Here is a 21413-nt window from a genome sequence, read left to right on the forward strand (position 1 = left end):
ACCCGAGATCTTGAGATGTGTGAACAGCTGCTATTACTTGAGTGGCTGGCGCCAATGTAATCACAGAGATACTTGAAAAAGGGAGGCAGAGGCTCAGTCACACAGATAGTTGAGAGAAAAGGTTGAAATGGTACAAGGAGGAGACTATGAATCAAGGAATGAAGGCAGCTTCTGGAAGCTAGAGAAAGCAAGAAAATGGATTTTCCTCTGAAGTCTCCAGAAAGAAAGTGTCCCTGCTGATACCTGGCTCTTCGACTTTTGATATCCAGAATTGTAAGAGAATACATTTATGTTGTTTAAGCCAGTACATTTCTGGTCATTGGTTACAGTGGCAGTAAGAAACTGGTAAATGTCTTAGAATTATTGAGAATGATTTCTAACCGTGAGAAAAAATTTTCATATCTTTAGAGGTTAACAGACCATAGTTGAACATACTCTGAAAATTCTATTTCAAGGTAAACTAGTTGTCAAATGTATACTGGATAAGTGAATAAGGTGATTCAGTATATTGCATTATAAACTGTAAGAGTGGAAGATTTATATAAAAAGGGAACAGTCATCTGTATATATAATACCTCAGTTCTCCTAAAATACCATACACATAAGGTCGAAGGGAAATACAAAAAAATTAATGATGAAGGAATTTGGATACTTTTTATTTTTCTTTATATGTTTCAGAGTTTTCCAAATACTCAACAGTTTGGCTTCAGAATTATAAACCTAAACCTACATGCATAAGATTTATCTGTTACTTAGGAGGATAGATCTATTTCATTAATAGTTTAAAAAACTTGGATAACTTTTAAATATTTAATCAATCCTATGGTAAATGGGGCTTTCTTTTGTATCATTGCCCTGGACTCTGTATATGTTAGGTTTAAACTTGTGACTGCTACCATTTGTTTAGATCTTTTATTGTTGTACTTTGCTTCTTGAAATGAGCTCTTGATCCTCTAGAAATCCCTACCTTCTTTTCTTCTTACTCTTTTGCTTTTCTCTTCTGTCCTGTTTTGGCTTTTTGAGAGAGGAACTTAATTATATAGCCTAGAACTCCTTTCATAATTCAGCCTGTCCTTGAATTCTTTGCCTCAGCCTTGTTCCACCTCAGCTGACCACCTGCTTTCCAAGTTGAAGTTAAGGGCTCCTTCTGTGTAGTAAATTCGATTGCTTTATAATGTTGGCTTTCTTAACTTGATCCTTATTTGTCGTGTTTATTGCCAGGCTTTCTCCTAAATTAAGCTACGCATTTTTTTCCAGTAAAAATTTCTTACCAATTTCTGCTTTCTTATCAGTAATTTATTTTCTTCTTCATGTAATTCTGTTTAGAACTGCTCCATTATGTTTTAATTATATAGATTAATCTTTCTAATTACATAATTTTTGATGAGCAATCTTAATTTCCCTTATTTCTGAACTATGTAGTGAGATACTAGTACATCATAGGCAATCACAAAAAGTGCTAGTTATTTATATTCTCTTTTAACAGTGTATTATACATTGGCAGGTATACAGTAGGTGCTGATGAACAATTTGTGGTTTTATAAAATATTCATCTATTTAATATATTAGCTGATTACATCTGTTTATTTTTATTTATTGAACTAGTATAGATATATAGAGAGAAGTTTTGGTTTGACTGGACACTTGTAAACGTGGGTAGAATACTCAGTAGAGTACTGAACTGTGTCATCCATCTGTATCGTTACAACAGTACTACACAATGGCCCTGGTAGCGTCACCCAGGAGAAAAAAGAGCAGGATGGAAAGCCAGGAGGAAATGACAAAGCATCGAGCTGTCTGACTTTGTCAGTGTTATTCTGTGTATAGTGTGTTAAAAGTTTATAGTAGAAGTATTGCTAAAGATATGAAGTCTAAATGCTACAGACTGTTGAATTCAGTTGATTTTATGAATATAAATAATGCAGCTGTGAGATCTTCAGGTAGAAAACATGAATAAGTAATCCAAAATTAGCTTTTTAGTAAACACAATATCCTTGTACTGAACTTAAAAGCAAAAATAAGTTTCTCGTAATAATTGTGTTATAACTCAGAAATCTGGGAAAGAAAATCTAACGTAGAAAAATTGCAAAGGTTGTATTTGTGCGTTTGTCTTTGGTAAATGACAGGTTGATTTTAGCTGTGTTGTTTTACCAGGCTTCTTCCAGTAACATTGGTGATACTGTTCTAATGCGTGAGACATTTGTAATGTGAAATTATAAAGTCATATTGGCAACATAAACTTATGTCTCTTAGAAAGTATGAAATAGTTATATTGTGTAGCTCCTGTAAATGTTTGGAAGTTCTTAAGAAAGCTATCAAAACATTACTGCTACCATTAGTAGTTATTGGAGAAAGGCCATAATTCTTTGAAATGGTCTACTCAAAATTATTTTTAGAAATAATCTGATACTTATTCAAAGCAAGGTCATGTCTAAATGTATTTGATAGCCTTCACAGTCTATTACCATCTATCTTGGAAACATTTACTGTATCTAAGACTCCATACTGTTCCAGTCAGAGCCACCTGCCTAACGTATGTGGAAGTAGGAGACTGTTCACATTTGTGTTTATTTAAGAGAAAGGTTAAAATACTGAGGGAGAATTAAACCATATGAAGTTATGAAGTGTTGTGGGTTTGTTGTTGTTGTTGTTGTTATGGGGCTTAAACTCTGGGTCTGAACGCAGTCCCTTAGCTCTTCAGCTAGCACTCTACCACTTGAGCCACTGTGCCACTTCATTTTCTGAGCGGTTTATTGGAGATAAACCGCCTGCCAGGGCTGGCTTTGAACCGTGATCCTTACATCTCCTGAGTACCTAGGATTACAGGCATGAGCCACTGGTGCCCAGCTTAAAGTGTTGTGATTTAAGATTCAAATACTAGGAGTAATAATACAAAGGAAACTAAATAATGAATTAGGATCGTTGGAAAGAAGTAGGTTTAATTTTTATTATACAGAACCTGTTTATTTGTACCTCAGATGTCATCTGAGCTATTGATGTTGCTCTGTAGAAATTAAGTTTTAAAAGCTGTCATGTCATTGATAAGGTTTTTAATATGTGTAATACTCAGCACTGCTCTCGCCTGAATTCCCCCCTGCCTCTCCCACTTAGACCAATGAAAGTGAAAGTCAGTGAAGATACTTACGAAACTTACTGCCTGAAACTGAACTCGTAAATAAGATTAGAGGGGCTTTAGTAAAGGGGAAAAATTAAAAAAAAATACCATTAGATGTTAATAGAATTAGAGATGTAGGATAACTTTCTAAAGGCTTCTGAGATGTGACATAACTACCTTCAGAAAATGCTTACAACATAGTTGGACAGTTTAATAAGATATTATAAAGCAAGCATCTTTGCAGCCAACTTAAGAAAACATATTTTTTTGCCATGTTTTAGAAACCTTCTACTTGTACCTCTCTGTTCACAATACTTCCTTTTCTTCTAGTGATAAATAGGGTTTTTTCCCTCTCTCTCCTCACTTTGCTGCTTTACTTTAATGATTTGATCACCTGATGTTACATCCTTAAGAATATAATTTTGTATTATTTCTTTGAAAGTTAAAAAACGGAGGGGGCTGGGAAGGTGGCTCAGTGGTAGAGTGCTTGCCTTGCATGCATGAGGCCCTGGGTTCGATTCCTCAGCACCACATAAGCAAAAAGAAAAAAGCCAGAAGTGGGGCTGTGGCTCAAATGGTAGAGGGTTAGCCTTGAGCTGAAGAGCTGAGGGACAGCACCCAGGCCCAGAGTTCAGGCCCTATGACCAGACCCCCCCCCAAAAAAAAAAAGTTAAAAATGGAATAATTTGGTATGTATACCTTTGTTTCCTGCTTTTATACATATGGTTTTCTAGAATAATCCATGGTGTTTAGGTAGTAGTTGCTTGATATTATTCTAGACTAATATCTACCTATATAAAATGATAACAGTTGGGCACCTATAATCTAGTTCCTCAGGAGGCTGAGATCTAAGGATTGAAATCTGAAGCCACGCAGTCCATAAGACTCATCTCTAATTAGCTAAAAATAAATTAAAATAAGTAAATAAGTCTGGAAGTGGATTTGTAGCTCAAGTGGTAGAGCACTAGCTTTGAGGGAAAAAACTAAAGGACGGTTTCATCCCTAAGCTATTATTTGACCTGTTTCTCTGTTCCTTCTGGACATGGGTCAAAAATTAAGAAAAAGGTACTAGGCTCATTTGTTTATGTAATGTTAATGCTAATTATGTAATTAATATTTGTCTCACACTTCCCCACTTGTTTAATTTAAAAAACAATGTCAAAACTTAGCTGGGCTGAATGTTCATGCTATAAAGGAGTTTAAAGGTTGAGGTTGGACCATGTCACTTATTCTGTCCTCTTGGTTTAGATCCAGAGAGATTGTAACTTACCTGAAATCTCACATCAGGTTGAGGTTGTAATCCAGATGCATTTGAAAATAAAACTGGCCTCCTCTTTTGAATTTTCTGTAGTTTCAGAGGCTCTACCCTTATTAGCTTTCTCTCCTAGCTGTACATAGAAATTCTTGACGTTGTCTCTTGCTTCTTGCCCCCTTAAGCCTGGTTCTCCCTGATCTGTGTCAGAGTTCTCTTCTGCCACATCTCCAATGTACCTTGTCCTTTTCTTCTAAAGTATGGTTAGAAAGCATTACAGCCTGTATAATGATTCTTTAAGAGAAAATGTGGACCCCACACAAATGAGAGATTTGCTTTTGAGATTAAAATATTTCCACATTTATTATTACAAAAGTAATATATTAGCCCACTGCAGGTGGGTCTTATCTGTAATCCTAGCTGCACTAATAACAATCTGAGTATCTAGGTTAGAAGCCAGCCCCAGCAGACAAATTAGAGACTTATTTCCAATTAGCAGAAAAAAAAAAGCTGGAAGTGGAGGTGCAGTTCAAGTGGTAGAGTGCCAGCCTTGAGCAAAAATGCTCAGGGGACGGGGTGGATGAGTTCAAGTTCAGTACTGGTACTCCCCCTTCCCCAAAGTAATAGCTTTGGGGCTCCATCCTGGAGCTGTATCCTCTAGAATAAACACTGACTGCAATGAAAGCAAACCCCACATTCCTACCTCTATCACATTCCTTGGTAGAAGTTATTAGGTGTGCCTCATTCCAAAATCAATCACTCAAATAATGGTACATTTGTCTGTCTTGCATATACATTTCAGTAATACATCAGAAGTGCCCTGAAAACTTACATAGCATGTCAACATTTTACAGGTCAGATGGCCTCCCTTTAGTTGGTGCTGTTTCTTTTATTCTTTATGACCAAGTTGTAGATCAGGAAGAACAGGTAAGGTGAGTGCCTACAACTACCAGGAAAGCTTGTAGACAGGTTTTCATTTTATGCAAAGGCGTGTGAGAACATAGTGTAATATCATAACAAGTAATCACTTATATGTGCTGTGCAACATAGATTTTTACAATAGTCTTATGGCAGTGTAATATATCAAGGAACCAACAAATGGTCAAGTTTATATTGAGCTATTTCAGTAAAATTCTTTGCCAAAGCTTTCCTTGTTTAAAATGAAACTTTCCATGAAAAATTAGAAATATAGAAAAAAATCTTATTACCTACCTCCTCTTCCAACATAAATATTTAAATATTAATAGCAGCATCAAGATTAGATGGAATATTCTAGTTTTATACCTTTCCCCTAAGCCTGTCTTCCCAAATCCCAGGTGGGATTTTATAAGATGCTATCTATCTGAAGTTCAAACTTTTTGAATAAAGAACTGTTTATTTAACCTTTATTCTTTTTAAGCCCCAAGCCATGTGTTTCATTTTTAGATTCCCTAAAAGCGTTTAGCAAAAAGACAATATGAGAATATGATTACTTCACAAATACACATTTTATTAAAAGTATTTGGAAAAAAAACCCTTAAGTGAGATAGGAAAAAGAAAATGTGGGGAAATGTGCTTAGCAAACTGATTTTTCTCCCATGGTGTGCACACACACCCCCACACGACAGTTGTTACTTAGTAGTCACTTATCACAGATAGATTTTTTTTCCCCTTTCTCTTCCAGAACCAGAGAGAATATCTTACTGGCTGGTTCTCTGAAGGGAGGAAGCCAGAGGCCCCTGGGCTTAGTGAGATAAAGCACTCTTTCTTCAGGGTCTTGATCCCCGCCGTGCGTGTCAGACAATGAAGATCGGTCTCAAAAGCAGGTCTCCCGGGAAGCCTCGGGCTGGCGTGCGCGTTCCGGGCCCGGCTCGGCTCTAGCCCGGGCGTCTGTGGCACCCCCCCCCACGCCCTGGCATCGCTCGCCCCGGCGGTGGAGCGGGTCACTGTCTCCGCCTAGAGTTCCCTTTTCATGTTTCGTTCCTGCGACCGTATCTCAAAATCAGAAAGGACTGTTCCCGTTGTCTGTCTGCACTCGCCCTGCGGCCAGCAGCCCGCGCCGCCCCTCCAACCGGTCCGTCTGCTGGACGTGGCGCTTAGTCATCCCCCCCCCCCCCCACGGAGCGGACCCGGCCTCGCTCGCTCGATCGTAGCCACTAGCAACCGGGCGGCGCGCGGTTCCCTTTGATGACATCACCGCGGTGGCGGAGCCCGGCCGCCGCTCCGCCGGCGGGGCGGGCCGCGCGCGCCGTTCCAGCGCCCGCCCGTCAGCCGCGGCCTCCCCCCCCCCCCGACCGCGCGCCCGCCCGCCCGCCCGCCCGCCGCGGCCGCAGCGCCCGCCGGCACGCCGCCGCCTTCCGAAGCTCCCGAGCTGCGTTTCTTTGCGATCCTTTCTTTTTCTTTCCTTCGCCCTCTTCCCCGCCGCCTTCTTCTTGGTTTGGGGAAAAAAAAGCCCTGGTCATGGACGCTGCCTCCGATCCCTACTTGCCATATGACGGGGGAGGAGACAGCATTCCCCTGCGGGAATTGCACAAACGAGGTAACGCGGGCCCTCCCCTCCTCCTCCTCCTCCTCCTCCTCCTCCTCGCTCGCGGGCCGGTCGGTCGGTCGGTCGGGGTGCATGCGGCGGCGCGCTCCTTGGAACGGGGTCCCGGCTCGCCCCGGGGCTCGGCAGCCGCCCCGCCGCCCGCCGGGCGTCTTCTCCGCTCCAGCTCACCCCGCGCGGCCCCGACTCCATCTTCGGCGTGAAAATCCTCCCTCCCCTGACCCTGGGAATGAATGGGGCCGCGTCTGCGGCGGGCTGGAAGCTGGGCTGCAGGCACCTCAGAGCCAAAGGCGGAACGCTCGCCCGTCCTTCCAGCCGCAGCCCGGGCTGCTGGAGTTAAGCTCTGCCAGCAGCAGGTAGAATTTTACACACGCACGCGCACACACACATGCGCGTACACGCGCACGCACACATGCACACACACACGCACACACGCCGTCTAACGCGAAAGCTAAAGCCCTGAGCTGCAGAAATAAGCGAATTTTCTTTTTGTTCCGTGTGTGTGTCCGCTGGCGACCGTGCCACCCTGTTTTCCACCACCATCGTGTGCCATTTGATGTGTCAAACATCTGGAAAAAGCGGCTTAGCGCCGGGAGGGCGGCAGAGCTCCCAGGTCACTGTGTAATCTCCCGCGGGCCTCGCCTCTGCCTCGTTCTCCTTACGAACAATCTCACGTCCAGCAACCTGCCCTTTCTTTTTCCTTAAATTGATAGTTTTAAAAAATGTTTGCTATCGTTGTTCTAGAAAAAAAAAGTTTCAGGAAAAATGACTCCGTTAAATGTGTTTATTCATGAGCCATATGAAGTTGAATTACTGCCTGGTATTGTAAACTTCATGGTTTAACCCAAACTTTTCATTTATAAAGCCAATAAGGAAGTCGTGATTTTTTTCTTAAGTATGTTTAGCCCGCATTACTTAAAATACACTTTACGTCTCGATAATGCTTTTGAGGTTCATGAGAACTTAAAAATTACAATGCATGCCATACTTATTAGTTGCGTTGTGTCTGATAGGCTCTGGGTAGTTGCAGTTGTGTAGTGAGTAAAAGATTTTCTGTATTTTTAGGAAAACTCTAAATATAATATATATATATATATTCTTTTTATGGTTGCCTTTTTAAACTGTCCGCATATATTTATATATATATATATATATATATGTATGTATATATATATGTATGTATGTTAGAACATGAGGGGAAATGCCTGGAAGAATAGAGAAGGAAATAATCTCTCCTAATCTTAACACCTAAGACTTTTTTTCTTTCCTGTCAACTTGTTGTCTGCATGCTCCTGTGTTCCCCTCATCAGTTTTCTGGTAAGAAATTCTTTAAACAGGAAGCAAGGTGAATGAATAATGCTTGTTTAAACTTAACATTATTTGCTAATCAGTAAACTGTAAAACCAGACAGGCCACTTTTTTTTCTCTTAGCTATTATAGCATTCATGTGTTAATGATGATAAACTAGAAGGCCAAGACTTGAGAAATTTGAATTGTGCAATATGACAGTCTGACAGAACTTACTTTGACTCTATCTCTGTAAAATAGATGCACAACAAGAAATAAGTCAAAATTTTAAGAGCAGCCATCATGACTGATACTAACAAAATGGAAATTTAATTTCTATTATATTTTCATAAATATCCCTTAGGGTTCATACTTAAGGCCTAAATCAATCCCAGTCTTGGCTGTGTAAATAGGTTTTTTTTTAATCCTTTGATAAAGACTTATTGTATTTATACAAGCTCATTTTTAATTTAAAAATGTGTATATGTAGTACAAATCAGTCTTCCTTGGTTATACTGTATTACTAAAACATACTGGAGTATGTTTCATATGTATGGATAAGGAGTTACTTTTTTCATAATCTAGGATCCACTGAATTCATGCATCAACATAAAGGAACATGGATCAAGAAAACCAAACCAATTTCCCTGTAAAGACAAAACCACAATGATTAAGAACAGATCTTCAGGCTGATAAAAGGGAAAAGAGACAGAAACAAAGTATAAACTTGTAAAGAATGTTGATAAAGTAAACATGTATGTGATTACTGAATCACTGAGTGTTAGAGCTAGGGGTTACCTTTGTTGGATAAATTATTCTTGTTGACTAAATTAGAAATTGCAAGTAAATTATTGTGCTCAGTGTTATGTAAGGTATACTTTACGAGAGAGAATAATAGTAATATTAATGGCAATAAGAGAATTTACTGTTTGCTATAGATTGGCCACATGTTTTCAGTGTATCCTCATCACAACCTTGTGGCATAGGTATTGTTATACTCCCCATTTTCAAATAGAGAAAACTGAAGTAAAAACAACAAAGTGTATGCCGGTGGCTCATGCCTGTAACCCCAGCTACTCAGGAGGCTGAGATCTAAGAATCCCAGTTCTAAGCCAGCCCAGTCATAAAAATCCATGAGCCTCTTATCTCTAATAAGCTATTGAGAAAAAGCCAGAAGTGGTGCTGTTGGCTCAAGTGGTAGAGTGCTAACCTTGAACACAAAGAGGCTTAGATAAGGCAGGATCCAGGCCCTGAGTTCAAAGCCTATGACGGACAAAAACAAACATAAAAAAATCAGGGCTTGATTCAGATATTTGGCTCATGTTCTAATTATAAGATATATTGATTGTCACTCATATTATTTGGAAACCCAGCGGTAAAAACATTCTTATTGACAGTAGGAAGGACATTCCATTTTCTTTGGAAAACGATTTTAGAATTTCAGTCATATTGAACTTTTAATACTCCCTCCATTCAAAATGTATCCAGAAAGATAAACTTTGTAGACTAAAAACAAAGAAACAACTCCCAGAGGAAATTAGTAAATATCTATAACCAACCCTTAAGGTGCTTTTTCTGTGTGTGTGTATGTGGGGGGGAACTTTACTAGAGGAAGGGAAAAGGCTCATTTGGCAAATGTTATTAAAGTTATTAAAGTGTTATTAAGGCTTTCCTCAAGACACAAGGATAATTTGACAGGATATTCAAGGTAGAGAGAATAAAATGAGTCAGTGCCATCTAGGTAGTAAGTATGAACATGCCTACTGTGTTAGTCTATGGTTAGTTTTGTTGCTTCAGAACCAACAGAATAGTTTTATTATGGATTAGTAAAGAAGACAGTAAAGAAAAGTAGATATATTTGAATAAATCCTGTTTTTTCCTGTTATATAGCAGGTGAATGTGCCTGTTTTTCTAACTCCCTAAATTATCATTTGTGAAGGTATTTTTTAAAATTTTGTACATTATTTGGAAGTTCAGTATTTCAGGTATTCTTGTTGCCATAGGGATATTCTGTAGACTTACTGCAAAATGAATTTAGGATTCAATTTTTTTTAGGGTTCAAATTTTATTATGCTTTTATTATCCTTAACTTAAAAAATCCAACCAGAAAGTTAAACATCTTATTAAAAATCAATCCATTTAAGTGCCTGTAAATAAAAAAAACTTCTGAATTTTCACTTGAAACTTTTCTTTTCAAAATTGTCTTTGCATATAAATTTATATTGTTTTTATTTTGCCCACAGCATCTAAGTATTTTAACTTTCAGATTTCCATCATACTACTACTTTCAGTTTTATTTTCTAGAAATAACTGATACATTATTATTATTATATTATTATTAATTCATTTGTTTGCTTATTTTGTTTGAACTCAGGACCTAGACACTGTCCATGAGCTTCTTTTTGCTCAAGACTAGCTCTCTACCACTTGAGCCACAGCTCTACTTCCTTTTGGTATTGGAGAAAAGAGGCTAATAAACTTTTCTGCTTGGGCTGGCTTTGAACATCAATCCTCAACTCTCAGCCTCCTGAGTAGTTAAGATTACAATTGTGAGCCACGGGCAGTATTGGGGTTTGAATTGAGGGATCTTTTACTTGCTAGTTAGTTGCTGTATCATTTGAACCACTCCACTAGCCCTCCTATGATTAAATTTATATCCTGTCATGCTTGTCATACACATTTACTTGGCCACATTTACTAGGGTTATAGTTTTGCTTCTTTTCCCTAAGGGGGTCTCTGCTTTGTACCTATGCAAGAGACTGGTAGCTTCAATTATTTTTAAAAATTTTACTTAGTTTGTAGTCCTTTATCACTTCAATTAGATCAAAATATGATTTTATGGATTTTTGGGCAAGTTTTATACTTTATATAATGTAAAATATAGGTTATCCTATACCTGAGAGATTATAAGTGAATATTGAATTCAAGTATACATATTTTGAAATATCCACTTTATCATATATACCTAAGGATGTGACCTTTTATTTTCAGGTGGCATCAGAACAGAGAAGAAAACAGTGCATTGAATTGAGTAGTGGGTTCAGCATTGCTATTGACTGGTGTGTGTATATAGTTAGCTTCTATGATTTAGTATTAAGTTTTAATTCTTTGCAGTTTAATTAAATGTGATTGTAGATGGCTGAAATAAATTTAAGAGCATGCATTTCACTTATACTGTTTGTTTATCTAGCTAACATTTAATTAACCTCCAAGAATGTTAGGATACTGTGATGGCCATTGCTTTTTTAATCTTTGATTTGGGAGTCCTCTAACTGTCTGGACTTCCCTATCAACTTCTAACATTTACTTTCCCCTTCCTTGTCAGAATGACCATTCCTTATCAGTAAGTTTACAGAAGGAGGGAAAAAATATACAAATTGAAGACTAGACTTTCTGCTCTTAATAGACAGAAGTAACTCAGTTGTCAGGGAATACTTGGAATGTTGGATTTCTACTGCCATAATTTTTGAAAGGTGTATTTTATGCGTCTTGTATGCTAGTGATCTGTACCATGAATTTAAATTGCAAGCATTACTTTTCTCCAGTCTTTGGGGATTAGCTTTAGATGCCATAAGTAAGTCATTTGGATAACTGTATGCCTGCTTTTGCATGGAAGAGTTATTTGAATGTTGTCCTTTGAGAAAAGTCTTAGGCTGCTATCAGTGTGACTAGGAGATTTATTAATAAACTCAGTTTAAAATGCAGCAATCATTTTTTTCCTTTTTAGTTCAGCATAGTGACTGTATGTTGATGGCTGGTGGATAGGAATGTAAAAGTTTATCTTTATGGGAAAAGCAGATAATCTCATTAATGTTTGTTATTCTCTACTTCAGTATTTGTCAGACTCTTTTCAGTGCTAGGATTTGAACTCAGGGCCTCATGCTTGCTTACTTTGCTTGCTCTGCTAGCACTCTTATCACTTGAGCAACACTTCCAACCCAGCTTTTGGCTGCTTATTTTGGAGATGGAGTCTCACAGACTTTTCTCCCAGGGCTGGCCCTAAACTGTACTTCTGTGGAGCTCAGCCTTCTGAGTACAATTACAGGTGTGACCCTCCGGTGCTGAAGCAAACCTTGGTTTGGTTGACTTTGATTGGGTTTTGACTAGTATTTGTACAAAAAAAAAAAAAAAGGAAGGAAAAGGAAAAGATAAACTATCACCGTTATTGTTTACCCTGTAGTAGTATTGTTTACTGGACCTCGTTTTTACTTAGGTATCTGTGTGGTATGTCAATGGGAAGTAGTTTTGCTGTGGATCATAGTCAAAAGGTTTAAAATCCAGTTTCTAACTGTACATCGGGGTGCCTCTGCTCTGCCTGTGGTAAATGGTAGGCTTCCTGTGTTGAAGATGAATCTGGAGCTGAGATTTGCGAGTGCAAAGCATTGTGCATGACTGTTATTGCAATATATATGGTTTTATTGCAGCAAATCACACACTATAGGAAAAAGTGGCCCAGTGCCCGAAGCCAGAGGCATGGGAAGGATAGAGGTGGTAAAAGGTAGGGTTGCAGCACATGTCCGTAAGCTGCGTGCATGTGCATTTGTGTCTGGGAAGCAGGCACTGTCTAATTGTTCTTAGCCTACTCTTGGAGGAAAGTACCTACGTAGCTTAAAATAGTGTAAGTCTTAAAATAATATAAGCCAACCATGAAATTAGTTTTAGGTGCTGTTGCATAGTGGTACTGAGGCTTGAGTTTGTATCCCCGTTTCCACTAGCAGTTTGACCCTGAGCATATTTCTTTAGTATTCTATGCTTTGCTTTTTACATAAAGTAGAGATAATAAAAGCTATCCCACAAAGTTGTAAAAATTAAATGATCTGTTTCATATAACTATTAAGAACAATGTGTGGTATATGATAAATACTCCAGAAATTCTAGTTGCTATTATTAGTCTAGAACTAGTTAGTGTCTGACCTCTCCACAGGAAAGATTATTTTAACTCTGATGACAAAATGAGGTCTAGTCAGGGAGGTAAATTAGTAACTTGGGCTCCATGATCGGAATAATAGGTGACAGAGGTGGAATTTGACTCTAGATCTTTCTAACCTCAGAATGTATTAAGGTCATGGAATTTCTCTACTAAGCCACTCTGAAGGAAAGTGATCTTCTTTCCAGTCTCTCTTTTATTAATGTTTCCCAGCCAGAGGATGTACAATTAGACAGTAGACGGCAGTCAGTGACCTGATCGTCAGGCCTCCAGAAAAGTTTCTGATTTTCATTTTCTTAATTTTGTAAGTACTTCTTGATGCATACTTTCTTATCATCTAAGATCTGAGATCTGGATTGCAGGAGCTATCATATTATTTGAAGGTTCCATGTTAAAATTTATCTTTATGCTAGGGATGAATCTACCCAGCAGGTAGAGTTTTGATTGGTCTAGATGGAGTCATATCTTGCTACTTCTCCTTGTTCTTTCCTAGGGGTAGGTATTAAACCATCCCAGGCCTGACTTGTGCTAGCCAAGTGTTTTACCACTGAGCTACATACACCCTTTGCGCAGGTCCCTTTTTTCTTTTTGGCCTGGGGGAATAATTTCAGAGAACCCCCCCCCTCCACCAAGACTGTAGCTATGTGGGAATAAATGTTTCCTTAATTGAGATCAGTTGCAGAAAGAAGAAAAAGAGTTACTAAGTGACAAAACCAATAATGGCCCATTACACAAATAACAGCTCTAATCTAGGTATAATTAGAGGATAATTTGGTTAAGTTTGGGGATATACCAGTTTACTAGTATTGAATATCTGGAGTGAGGTTGGGAAAAAATTAAGAACAAGAGCCAGGTGCTGGTGAGTCATGCCTGAAACCTAGCTACTCAGAAGACTGAGAGCTGAGGATCAGGATTCAAAGCCAGCCGGGGCAGGAAAGTCTGTGAGACTCCAGTTAACCACTAGAAAACCAGAAGTGGCCCTGTGGCTCAAGTGGTAGAGTGCTCAGGCCCAGAGTTTAAGCCCCGTGACAGATCCCCCCAAAAAAATTAAGAACAAGAAAAACACAATTAAAAATTCTTGGAAAGGAAAATGACCAAGGTGCTGCTTATAATGGCAAATTAACCTAAAAGTTTAGTTAAATTATAATAATTTTATGTAAAGCTTATAACTTTTATAATAAGTTATATAAATACAGTAAGTAACCTGAAGTCACCAGAAATGATGTATGTGCAATGTTCATTTAGTGACATTAACTAGCTTGTAGAATGTATAATGGAAAAATAAAAATAGCAAGTGTGCTAGTATGGTAAAAAGGTAAAGTCAATGAATTGCCAGTTTAACTCTTTATTGTAACTTTCTTATTACCCTGTTCTCTCTCCTCCCTCAGTATACTTCATGTAGCTAAGTAAAACTTGATTCTTTATCTGGCTTGTTGCTGAAATTCTAAGCCCTTTTACTTGGATTTTTGAAACTCATCTCAACTCAAAAGTACATGTTTTCATGATTTTGTCTTTTGAATTGTTTCATATTGTGCCTTAATTTGAAACATTATATTCTGCATTGCATTTCTTTTTGTTTGCTATTTGTCAACACAAATTCAAACCTTTATTTGTGTATTCAGAAAGTATTCTACTACATTTCCATTTCTGTCTTCACTGAGGACTAAATGAGGGCTGCAACTGTGTTGACAAATGAGAAGACCAGGGGACAGCTTGTCATCTTAAGTGAAGAAAATCCACCTGTAAGAAGAGTTGTAATCACAAAGGAAAAGTGTTTCTCGGAAGCAGTGGTTTGACCACTTTATTTCATCTTGAAGATCTCTTCATGTTCGAGGGCTTCCTTCATGTATCAATTTTTAAAAACCATATTATTATTTACTAATTAACAAAACTTTAGAAACATTAGTCTGGAAAAGAAGGAAGATGTGCTTTATATGTATGCTTTTGGCAATTTTTTGGCCTCATAAAAATGATATTGGTCTTTATTTTTCAACTAAAAGAGATCTAGCTGTTTCTTTTGTTTATCTATGCTGCAAGTAGTTTGGAAATTCACCATTGTTACTGGGAAAAGTGATATCGTGGGCTGGGTACATAGCTCAAGTGGTAGAGAGTACCTGACTAACATGGGCAAGGTCCTAGGTTCAACCCCTCGTATTAAAAGAAAGTGATAGTGTACATTTGATTTGTATTTCTTTTTTTTTTTTTTGTCCGTCGTGGGGCTTGAACTCTGGGCTTAGGCGCTGTCCCTGTGCCCTTCAGCTGAAGGCGAGCTCTACCACTTGAGCCAAAGCACCAATTCCAATTTTCTAGTGGTTTATTGGAGGTAAGAGTCTCATGGACTTTCCTGCCTGGGCTGGCCTTGAACTGTGATCCTCAGATCTCAGCCTCCTGAGTAGCTAGGATTACAGGCGTGAGCCACCAGTGCCCGGCTTTTGTATTTCTTTATAGTTAGATTGAAGTTATTTTCTTACTTAAATTCCATCCATATTTTTCTTGACTTACCATTCAACAGCCTTTGTAGAACCTCCTATAAGTCTGTTTATCATAAACTATATAGTGAACATGTGCGGAAAGCTTATTTAGCTCCCATGAGAGAGCAAGTATGATGACAAAGCTGATTTAAAGGACAACGTGTGAGTCTGAAATGTACAATCTGTGAAGGAAAGACATTTCTTATGAGGCACCCACACACTTCTGAGAGTTGTGGTTTACCTACAACTATGAGACAGATTCTTTTTTCACTTACTGGAGGAAAAAACATCCTCTTTCTCAATTTATCAATCATCTACAAGTTGTTTTTTAACTTTACTGACTCCCTTTGTCAAGTGAGTCACACAGAATTATCAGAATATCAGAATAACAGAATATCAGGTCCTCACCTGCAGTTAGGCTTGTTAATAACTATAATACAACTTTGAAAGGACATTATCTTTTTTCCTTAGTGTAAGTGTTGGATCAGTTTTCTTCACATTTCTTCTATTTTGAAATTATTTCAAGTGATAATTATTTCTGCATGACTTACCAGTGAACTTCTCAGAAAGAAAACTTATTGTTGTCTTTTATAAAATATAGTCACTTTTCCTCTTTTGCTCTGCAGGAACTCACTATACAATGACAAATGGAGGTAGCATTAATAGTTCCACTCACTTACTGGACCTTTTGGATGAGCCAATTCCAGGTGTTGGTACATACGATGACTTCCACACTATTGACTGGGTGCGAGAGAAATGTAAAGATAGAGAAAGGCACAGGCGGGTAAGTGTCTCAGAACCTTTCGTTACACATTCTATATGTTGAAAAATGTGTGCATGCGATTTTCATTTCATAGTTTATTCTTCACTTTTTAGCCTTGTTAAACAGCATACTTTTAGCCATATTGCTTTTGTCCTTCATAACACTGCATGTATCTTATTCTTTTAATTGCTATGTATTTTTTCATTGCATGCAATCTATATTAACAGTTTTATTTAACCAGTATGATATATTGATAATATTTTAGATGATTTCCAGATGTTGCTTAGGGGTAGTGATGAATAAACACTTACACACACATACCTTTTTACAAGTATTTGTTAAACCATTGGTGGTGTGTAAGTAGTGGTGTGAAGAGAATGGCAGACTATCCGAAAATGACTTTATTATCATATTTAGTTAAACAAAAGCAACGTGGAATTTAATGTTTATTTTCAGAAGAAGTGACCTACTTCTGATTCTAAAAATGGTTCATATTTGTGTTGGGATGCTTACAGTATAGAAGAGATCAAATTGCCTCATACAACTTAAAACTTACGATGCCTTTTTAATGGGGATTGTGGCTTCACATAGATCATGTACTTGAAGTAGACCAGGTCATTCCAATTACAGTCTTTCTACAGGATATTTTAGCATTAGAATCCAGCTTTTAAAACAAGAATTGTATTATGACAACAGTTCTAGACTTGTTATGGGTTGGTTTAGAAATGTGTTCTTACTAATGAAGGCAAGATCTGCATCTAATTTATTATCTTACTGTTAATCTCCTGACTGCCTACAGTGTGATCAGTTGAGGACACTTCTGCCTTACAGTGAAGAGTGTGAGTCTAGATTCAACTGATAGAACTGGAGCTCTCCACATTTGAGTATTTAATCCTACAACTTTTGGGGATCCCTTAGTCACTTGATTATTATACATTGTGTGTATATAGGTTACTTATTGATATAAATTATAACTTACTGGGCTGGGAAAGTGGCTCAGTGGTAGAGCGCTTGCCTTGCATGCATGAGGCCCTGGGTTCGATTCCTCATAAGCAAAAAGAAAAAAGCCGGAAGTGGCACTGTGGTTCAAGTGGTAGAGCGCTAGCTTTGAGCTGAAGAGCTGAGGGATAGCGCCCAGGCCCAGAGTTCAGGCCCCATGACCAGACCCCCCCCCAAAAAAATTAAAACTTACTTAAATACTAGGACCAGGGAATTACAGACATTTCCAGCTTTATCATCTTCCACAAGTATAAAGGATCCCTCTGTATACCAGTTAAAGTTTGAATTTGATTCAACTTCAACAATTTTGATTGGATATTTATATAGTTTGTGGATGTTCTTTACTCAGACTTTGAGGTTCTTATTATTCTTGCCATCTAGTCTATAAGTCTAACAACTTTATGATGTCGTGATTTCGCTCCTAATTCACTTTTCCTAGTAGCTCCAGTTCACTTAATTATAGAATTAATCAGAAGATATTGTGTTCTGTATATGACAACTGAGAAAGAAATGCTAGATTATAGAATAGTGGCTTCTATTCATCATTTGAAAAGTGAAGCATACATATACATTTCTGATTTCAGATCAACAGCAAAAAGAAGGAATCAGCATGGGAAATGACAAAAAGCTTATATGACGCATGGTCAGGATGGTTAGTAGTAACATTAACAGGATTGGCATCAGGTAAAGAAAAAATTTAACACCGTTTTATTTATTCATTTAGATAAGAGAAGTATAAACAGTTCCCTTTCCCTCTCTTTAGTTTTCCTCCCCTCTCCCAGGTATTAGTGCTATGAAAGCATTTGTTTCTCTTCCTCAAAAAATCTTCTTAAATAGAAGACTAGGAGACAGGAGGCTTTTTAGTCTAGACTTGGCTTTCACTTTCAGGTGTGGATCCAACTTGCATCATCTTTCTGGGTTCAGTTTCCATAGAACAAGTGATTTGGATCAGATGGCAAATAAAGTATTTTTAACATCATAACCGCTAATACTTATTGGGCACTTCCTATGTGTCATGTAGGAGTCTAAAACCTTTGTATATATTTAAACCTCATGACAATCTTACAGCATAAATATTCTCATTATAACCCTCTACAGATGAAGGGACTAAAGCACAAGAGAAGTAACTCAGCTGCAGTAACATAGCCAGTAATGGCTCCGCCAGGGTTTGAGTTCCAGCAAGTTAATGCAAGAGATGAGCTTTTTCATCACTGCACCACAGCTTGGCTACAAAGTCCCTTCTTCCTTTGAGACTTTAAGAAATAGTTGAGCACTGGGTGCCAGTGGCTCACACCTATAATTCTAGCTACTCAGGAGGCTGAGATTTGAGGTTCAAAGTTCAAAGCTGGGTAAGAAAGTCTGTGAGACTCATCTCCAATTAATCACCAAAAAAACCAGTAGTGGAGCTGTGGTTCAAATGATAGAGCATTACCTTTGAACACAATCTCAGGGTCAGTGCTTTTAGGCCCTGAGTTCAAGCCCCAGGACCAGCAGAAAACAAACAAAAAAAGAAAACAGAAATAGTTGAGGATCTGGAAACAAATATTAAGGGTTGCTTTAGTCACTTTGACTTCCAGAAAATGTTAACAAATGATACATTTGTGGGAATAAAGAAAAGTATTGATAACTAATTGGCATGCATGTGAATTTTGCGGTCTTCTGTGTATAAGCCATTGATGTTTTCATATAATAGGAATGACTCAGGTTTGACAGTGAATTTTTGTATTCATTTTGGTATTTTGTCAGTAAAATAATCTTGGCATATATTTTTTAAAAATTGTAAATCAATTACAGTGATTCATAAATGCTATGAGCTCGACTTTTTAATGGACACCAAGTTTTAATAAAGCTGACATCACTTATTAGTCTGTTAATTATATTTTGAATTGAAGTAGGCTACTTAAAAATCTTGACTTCAGTGTCCAGATATGTCATCACCCTGGCAACTTTCTCCTTCTAAATGTCTTGCCCACTTCCTTTCCCTCCCTCCCTCCCTCCCTCCCTCTCTTCTTCCTTCCCTCTTATCTCTTTCCTTCCCTTCTCTCCCTGCTTCCCTCCCTTTCTCCCTTCCTTCCTCCCTCCTTCCCTTTTGTAATTATAGGGAATTTGAATGATGTGGTTGGATTTTTAATTTCAATCAAAGAATAGCAGTTTTATTTTAAAGAATACTTATTTGCAGGCTTTTAAAAAATAAAGAATATATATTTAATTACAAGTTAAACCTTTGTAGAAAGTTTCCCACTTTTGATTAAACTCATAACCATATCCTCCCAAAATGAATTTATTTTTTGGACCATCTCCAACACATTTTTACAGGGGCATTGGCTGGATTAATAGACATTGCTGCTGATTGGATGACTGACTTAAAGGAGGGCATTTGCCTTAGTGCATTGTGGTACAACCATGAACAGTGTTGTTGGGGATCTAATGAAACAACTTTTGAAGAGCGGGATAAATGTCCACAATGGAAAACATGGGCAGAATTAATCATAGGTCAAGCAGAGGTAAGTCTTGCTTTGCTCAAGATGAGTTGATTGATAATTGTACCAATTCACTTAAAAGAATCACAGCCTAGTTGACTGAACCATATATTAAAGAAAAGTTGTGTAATAGGGTAGAATGGAAAATATGTGACTACATAATACCAAAAAAATATAAAGATTATTTCAAGCAGCTTTCGTATTAAAGTACATGGTTATACACAGGTTACTTGCAAAGACACAAATTTATTGTGGTGGAAGAAAAATGATAATCATTGTAGTAGGTTGTCAATAGATGTAAATCATTGTAATTAGATGTGTTATTAGAGTAATTTATCCTAAAGATCAGTAAGACTAGGAAATAAGAATTATGAAAGTGTAGATTGTTAAATAGTTGGTAAAATGAACAGTATAAGTAGAGATACGTTCAGTTATTTAAGATTTTCTTTGAGGCATTATAGCACTTGACTATCTTTACTATAATGTTATGTATTAACAATGTCCTGGACTATAGGAGATTATATGTAGTCATGTGGGCGGATATGTATTATATAATGTGTTATAGATGAACCTTAGAGCTAAGAGGAATGTTTTTTGATAAGATGTGCAATGTGCTGTTTCTTACCTTGAATTTAGTTTAATGATCTTTAGAAGAATTGGAATGGAATGAAATTGGAGTGCCAATCTACTTTTGTTTCCATTAACTATTGCCAAAAAGTTGTTGGTGGGTAGGCGAAGGTTGAAGTGTAATGGAAATACCTTGGTAGCAAAACTTTAGGGATCAGAAAAAATATGCTAGTTGCTTATATAGGAAGTACTATAAATCAACCTCATATTCTTAAACTGCTCTTGTTTTTTAGGGTCCTGGTTCTTACATCATGAACTATATAATGTACATCTTCTGGGCTTTGAGCTTTGCTTTTCTTGCAGTATCTCTGGTAAAGGTGTTTGCTCCATATGCCTGCGGATCTGGAATTCCGGAGGTAAGCCACGCAGTTCTTAGTATCATGAGCAATATTTGTTGGGATATTTTTTATTAGGAATTTTTTTTGAAATGGATTTTTTTTTCGTGTAAAAGGAAATTCAGAAAAGGTAGACTGATTCAGGAGCAATCATTTATGCCTATAACTGACTCACTTGGAAAGCAGAGATCAAGGCAGATCAATGTTTAAAGACAGTTTTTGAGACTTTATCTCAGCCAATAAAATTTTAAGGCTATATTAAAGATACCTTTTTGGAGGGGCGGGGGAGGGTAGGTGGAGGCTGGTCCTGGGGCTTGAAATCAGGGCCTTACGTACTGTCCCTGAGCCTCTTTTGGGCTCAAAGCTAGTGCTCTACCACTTAAGCCACAGCACCATTTCCAACTTTTTTCTGGCTTTGAACCATGATCCTCAAATCAGCCTCCTGAGAAGCTAGGATTATGGGCATGAGTCACCAGCTCCCGGATTAGTAAGAGCAATATTGTTCACTTCTCAGCACTTTTCATTCATCCTTCTTGATACATAGAAAAACATTTGATTACAGTAGCCTAAGAAGGCAGATGACATTGCCTGATACGTATCTACAACAACAAATTTCTACATTTCTACAACAAA

The 21413-nt window shown here is 37.8% G+C and overlaps 1 protein-coding gene across 6 annotated transcripts in view; it reads left to right on the forward strand.

Moving 5' to 3' along the window:
* The window catches only part of Clcn3 (chloride channel, voltage-sensitive 3), a 58061-nt gene that overhangs the window by 14807 nt on the left and 21841 nt on the right, over positions 1-21413 (forward strand). For 4 of the 6 annotated variants that reach the window (XM_013025397.1, XM_013025416.1, XM_013025426.1 and 1 more), the window contains 4 exons: positions 16203-16360; positions 17923-18022; positions 19655-19842; positions 20679-20801. In XM_013025397.1, the coding sequence (XP_012880851.1) occupies positions 16203-16360; positions 17923-18022; positions 19655-19842; positions 20679-20801 (569 nt within the window). Of the gene's footprint in view, positions 1-6806; positions 6886-16202; positions 16361-17922; positions 18023-19654; positions 19843-20678; positions 20802-21413 lie in introns of those variants that run through there. The other 2 variants (XM_013025406.1, XM_013025436.1) reach the window with 1 other exon arrangement.

Source organism: Dipodomys ordii, unplaced genomic scaffold (assembly GCF_000151885.1).
Source record: "Dipodomys ordii isolate 6190 unplaced genomic scaffold, Dord_2.0 Scaffold4, whole genome shotgun sequence".
NCBI lineage: Eukaryota > Metazoa > Chordata > Mammalia > Rodentia > Heteromyidae > Dipodomys > Dipodomys ordii.